The 5,880-nt window shown below is 44.5% G+C and overlaps 1 protein-coding gene across 1 annotated transcript; it reads right to left on the bottom strand.

Moving 5' to 3' along the window:
- Positions 1-1,622: 1,622 nt before the first annotated feature.
- Positions 1,623-5,011, bottom strand: Rps17 (ribosomal protein S17). The gene is made up of 5 exons (XM_015493018.2): positions 4,875-5,011; positions 4,456-4,607; positions 3,885-3,990; positions 3,354-3,419; positions 1,623-1,749 (listed from the first exon to the last, which is right to left on the bottom strand). Exons 1-5 carry the CDS (start codon positions 4,875-4,877, stop codon positions 1,669-1,671), a joined length of 408 nt encoding a protein of 135 aa, XP_015348504.1. The 5' UTR covers positions 4,878-5,011; the 3' UTR covers positions 1,623-1,668.
- Between the last annotated feature and the right edge of the window lie 869 nt (positions 5,012-5,880).

Below are 5,880 nucleotides of genomic sequence, written 5' to 3'. Positions count from 1 at the left end.
TTATATCAAAATTCATATATAAACCAGCCAGTTAGCTGACCTCTGCAGTTGTAAAAAAAAAAAAGGAAATGAGCATTAGTCATATTTCTCACTGTGACTTCTAATTATATTTTTTAAAAAAACAACTTCAAGTTGAAGGTACTCAAGTAAAGGAGGGAGGAAAGAGGAGGGGAGAGGAAAAGAAAGGGGAAGTGAAATGAGGTGCTGGTTCTTTGAAACTATCAAAAAATAGTCAAGCATTTGATTAATTTAGAAAAGAAAACATCAAAAAAATGATACATGAGATAGTCAATTACAAGAGAACACTATTTACTATTATAGTAAAATTAAAAGTCTTAACATAAGAATACAGAGAGCAAATGTGAATTTACAAATATGGGGGAAACATGCTTCAGTGAAACACCATGCACAGTTAAACAATAACCTGGGTTGCAACTGGGATCCTATAGATCTGTACCTTTCATTGCTTTTGAGCTATTTTACAACTGTCAGTTGTAGATGATTCTTGCCTAGATCCATGCAAATAAAATTCTTCAGTTAGCGCTTCAGTTGACATCCTCATTGTGAATTTTAGTCGTGTCCACTACATTTATTTCTACATCCCTTTACTGTAAATAAGTTTGTCCTTCTCCTTGCCAGCTGCTTAAAATCCACTGGGGTGGGGAGGGAGCTCCAATGAGCATTATTATTAGTCCTGTACTACAGGTGAAAGAACTGAGGCCTAGAGAGGTTATCCATCCTGCTAGGGCACTGGTAACAGCTGCTTTGCCCTCCCCTAATGCAGTCACCTGGGCCCCTCTTTCAACTCCCTAACCTGCAGCCAAGTTATCCAGCAGGAAAGGTCTTACAGGTGGAGTCAAGGACGTGCAAAATAATGGTGATGCTGCCCCCCAGTGGAAGAGCAAAGCAAAAATAAGCAGTAGCTAATTTACCAGTTTCACATTTTATTGGTTTTTGTTTTGGGTACCAGGGATTGAACTCAGGGGCAATCCACCACTGAGACACATACATCCCCAGCCCATTTTGTATTTTATTAGACAGGGTCTCACTGAGTTGCTTAGTGCCTTGCTAAACTGCCGAGGCTGGATTTGAACTCTCGATCCTCCTGCCTCAGCCTCATGAGCTACCTGTGGGAGACCCTAGTGGGGGAAGCTCCTTTATGTACAGGTGAGAACAGCTGACCTCCTCACCAAAAGAAAAAAATGTAAACCAAAGCTAGCTGTGAACAGGTAAGGGAAAAAGCTCATTACAGAATACTGTATAATGATGGAGTTGGAATATCAACAGGTACCAAAAATAGTAAAAGATGAACAGGATCATAAGCCTCAAAAATATCTCACAATTTATGTGTATCCTTAAAAGGGTAAAGAGCAAGGACCCAGGACATGAAAGAGGAAACTGACAAAAGCATTGCAGCCTCTGGACATGCCCCAACCTCTCTTCAGGCTTCAGTACTCACATTCACACCTTTTCTTAGTACTAGGAATCCAGCTAACATTTTCTCCTTTACTGAATTCAGGTGAACCCACTCCTAAATCATAGGACATGGCTCCTTGAAATCTCAAGCAACTGCCAGCAGTTAACTCCATCCACACCCAACACCACAGATGACACAGGCAAAGTTGTTTTCCCAGGTTTATTGAAAATATTACAGCATAGCAGAAAGATTCAAACAGCTCCACGTGGTGTTTTGAAATTCATCCCCACGGTAGGCTGAGTGACCTGCAAGTTGGAGAGACTGCCAAAGTCCTGGAACAACAAAACGGATTCAATGTGAGCTGAACAGCCGAGATCTGTGGTCTGCCCCATAGCAACACTGCGAGACTGCTGCCAGCCCCCAACAGTATGTAGTTAGACTGGTGCGACGCGGCACAAAAAATGTCTTCTGCTGCTAGGGCCATAACACTGAGGAAGGTCTAGGCAATATCTGAAGAACCCCTCTTCTTGAGCAGTTGGCTGTTAGGAGACTTCCACTTTCCACTAGTGACCTTTCTTCAACAATGCCTAGCTACTTAAAATCTCTGCTTAAACCACTGTTTCTAACTTTCACAAACCTGCCATGCAGCTCTTCTTGTTTTCACAACTCATTTTCATCCCAAAACAGTGCTTATTAAATTTGGTACTACAGATACACTGGCCTAGATATGTTAGAGGGTACTACTCTGCACTCTGAAAGTGTGCCAGCATCCCCTGGCTTCTACCCACTAGATGGCTGACTCGTGCCCTAGACAAGACCCATCCTTTGAGAATAGGATTGGCTCTCCATATCCATGGATCTAACCAAACATGGTTAAAAGTATTCAGAAAAAAACCCACAATCTGTCTGAACATATATGCTCATTAGGTCATTATTCCCTAAACAATACTGCGTAACAACTGACACAGATTTGACACTAGGTATAATCTAAGATGACTTAAAGTACAGGGCAGAATGTGTAGGTCATATGCAAACATGCCACTGAGCATCCAGATTTTATTACAGTGGGGGGTTACTGGAACAAATCCTCCATGACACAAAACCATGACACAAAATCATTTTCAGGACCAGCTTCAGGCAAAAGTTTAACACCAGGAATACAAGTTACCAAGGAAAGTGGAAACAGGACCAGATTAGGGCCTGCTTCATTCTCCTATTTCATTCTCAAAAACCCATTTTACAGTTCAAACAAGGGGAAAAAAAATAAAAAGCTGCATTTCAAACAAAGGTTATTTCAGAAGGTAAAGGTTCACAGCCCACAGCAGTCTGTTTTTTGGAAACTGGGTGTTAGGTACATAGGAGTTCATTTTTTACTCTTTTTGAATGATTTAACATTTAAAGATAAGAAATGGAGAGGGGAGAAGCTTGAAGTCACCAACAGCACCATAGACTTTGAGGCCCATGCTATTTTCACCAACTTAATGTAAAAGGACAAAGATAAGACAAAGAGAAACATTATCAAATTGTACTGAAAATAGCTGTCAACCATCTAAATAGTGCCTGGTGTGTATCTACAAGTGAGATCACAGCTCATTTCTTAGATGAGCATTCAAACATTCAGTAACCCAAGGAGTGAGGCAGGACTTCGACAAAGGGGGTGTATGTGATAAGTCAGCCACAGAACCAAAAAGAAAATGGAAGAAACTAAGAAGGATATACTGGATACCACTGCATTGGGATTATCTTGTGATGAATAATCAATCAATTCTCAAACCACCCAGCACTCAATACTAGCTAAACCACTTTAAAAGCAATCTGTTTAGTGCCATTTACTAGTTGTGACCTTGGACTTGATCTACTGCCATTACAAATAGTAGAAAGCTATTATGGATCTTGACCAAGGAGTTCTTACTTTAGAAATCTAAGGGACACTCACCAAAAGCTTCAGCATTTCCTTAGTGTCAGGATCTACTTCAATAATCTCCTGATCCAGGGCAGAGACCTAGAAGGGAGACAGACCCAAAATATCAACCACTGAGCTCTCCCTCACCTCAACTGTCCCCCATTCTTAAATTAGCAGATAGGAAGTAAAAACAAACCCCTCCCCATACCCAGAAGAGGGTACTGGGGCTGGAGAGAAAGGTTAGGAACCCATAACGTGATCAAGTCTGTTGTAGCAGTAAAAGAGGCCCCAAGAAGCTGTTCTGCTTTTATCTTCCTGGGCCCCATTGACTACCCAGAAAACCATTAAGACAGAACTTGCATTTTAAAAACACTGTTAGGGGCAAGAGGTCTTTCATGTGGAAAAACAGACTTAACCTGCTTCCAAGAGGTCACAAAAAAGACCACCAAACAGGAGATAATAGGCACCTACAAGTTGGTTGAGGGTGCACTGGTAAAAGGCCTCCTTAAACTCTCAGTGGAGGTCCCTTTGGAAGCCAGAAAGCTAAAGATCCAAAAAACTTACCTCAGGAACATAATTGTCTCTCCTTTCTCTCTCCTCTTCCTGCAGCTTGATGGAGATACCTCTCACAGGGCCTCTCTGTATCCGCTTCATCAGATGTGTGACATAGCTGTAAGTACACACAGTAAAAACACACTGGACTTTTACTGGTACCCAGGACATCTGGATACACATCAGTTTTAGTTCTTTTCACAAGAGAAAAGAGGATTCCCCATCGAAGAACCTCCCACTCAGAACCCCTTAGTGAAGTATTTCTGTTCCTTTGGTTTCTCGCACATAGTTCTACCAACTTTTTGAGTAATAGCAACAATGAGTAATTTTTATTAAAAGCAAATAAAAACCAAGTAAGACTTAAGTCCAGAGATCTGACTTCGATTACCTTAACCATGACAGCCAGTCATAACCCGAACATCCCAGCAAAATCTGCAAAAACAAACCTCCAACTCCCTCTAGAGTACCAGGGAGCTTGGCGCTAACAAAACCATCAGGGGGGGAAAAAAAAAGTCTTCCCCAAATCCGAGGACGGCAACTCCCGCGGTCACAGTTCTGCACCTTTTTCCAGGCCTTCACTCACCCTGCGATCTTGTTGCGGAGCTTCTTGCTGGGAATAATGGCGATCTCCTCGCACACGCGCTTGTTGGTATGAAAGTCGTTGCCCAGGCGCGTGTAGTACTTCTCGATGATAACCCGGGCGGCCTTCTTCACAGTTTTGGTGCGAACGCGGCCCTGCGGGCAGAGACGAGGTCACTAGCAAGCCGGCAAGTCCGGGTTAAAGAACCAGAATCACCGCAGGAGAAAGGTGAACCTGGACGGGAGGGAGTAACTAGCGCCGACCGCAACCCCAGCTCTACAGAAACCGCGCCTGTCGCAATTCCAGCCTAACGGGAACCCGCTTCCGACTGGCCCAAAGTCTCCCATTGTGGGCCAGGGTCCGGGAAAACTAAGGATGGACAACGATTGAGGAGGAGCGAGCACTCAAACGAAAACACCTACCATGTTGGCGGGTCCTGGCAAAAGAGGAAACAGGAAGTACGAGAGAGGCAATATAAAGCGCCGGCCAGAAAGCCACTTCCGCTCAGGCGAGAATTGCGGAATTCGCTCGGGAGTACCACAGCGGCCTCTGGCGGCATGGGGCGGAAGCGGGGTGTTTCGCGTCCGGCTCCAGTGGGCGGTGCTACCCCCTCCGTTCTGGCTTTACCTAGTGGCCCAGGCCCTTGTCACGCTGTTCCTGTTAGGATGAGCTCTGGACCAGGAGGGATGCCTCTCTCCCACACACTCCAGGTCGAAAAGAATAGGCTTTGAGGCTTGGGAAAACGAGAAAGGGATGGCACCCCTCCAAGGGTCTGTGGATCAGATTTGTCATGTCTAATCTGGAGGAGAAATGGGTGTACTAAGAGAAATTGTCTGATTTCTTCGTTAGCTCAAACACACTATCAGTCTTTCCCTACAATTTATGTACAGTACTCCTTTAATACTGCTCTTAGTGCTAAGGCACCTGTCAAGAAACAAAGGCTGAGCCCCATGACAGCAAGGGCCCTTTTGTTTAGCTAATCCCTAGTGCTAGAACAGTGCCTGGCACAGAGCAAGCTCTCATTTAAATAAACAAGGGTCCTAGTTCACCTGCAGCACTCCCAACAAGTGAAAGTGCTTTCTCCTTCCTCCACCCACCACTGCAGTCTTCAGACTGTTCTGCCTTACCCATCCCCCAAATTAGGCCTTTCTGAAGCCACCAGGAGTTTGTCCCTTTTGCCCTTATCAGCTTAGGAAGGGGAGGGCCCCGTCCCCGCCCTCCTTCTCCAGGTCTGCTCCCTGGGCTGGAGAGTCTTAGGTCACACTTAACTTATAGAAAGGCCAGGTTAGATGTATTAAGAGTCCAGGACTATGCCACATTCCTCAACTTGTCTCAGCCACTCCAAATTTCCAACGTATTGGGGATGGAAGGATAAAGGGCAGGAAGCCTTCACCCTGAAAGTAGCATGTGGACAAAAAAAAAGGGGGG

This window comes from Marmota marmota, unplaced genomic scaffold, assembly GCF_001458135.2.
Source record: "Marmota marmota marmota unplaced genomic scaffold, marMar, whole genome shotgun sequence".
Lineage (NCBI taxonomy): Eukaryota > Metazoa > Chordata > Mammalia > Rodentia > Sciuridae > Marmota > Marmota marmota.
The sequence above is the reverse complement of the archived record's forward strand: the minus strand, read 5'-3'. Positions and strand labels throughout refer to the sequence as shown.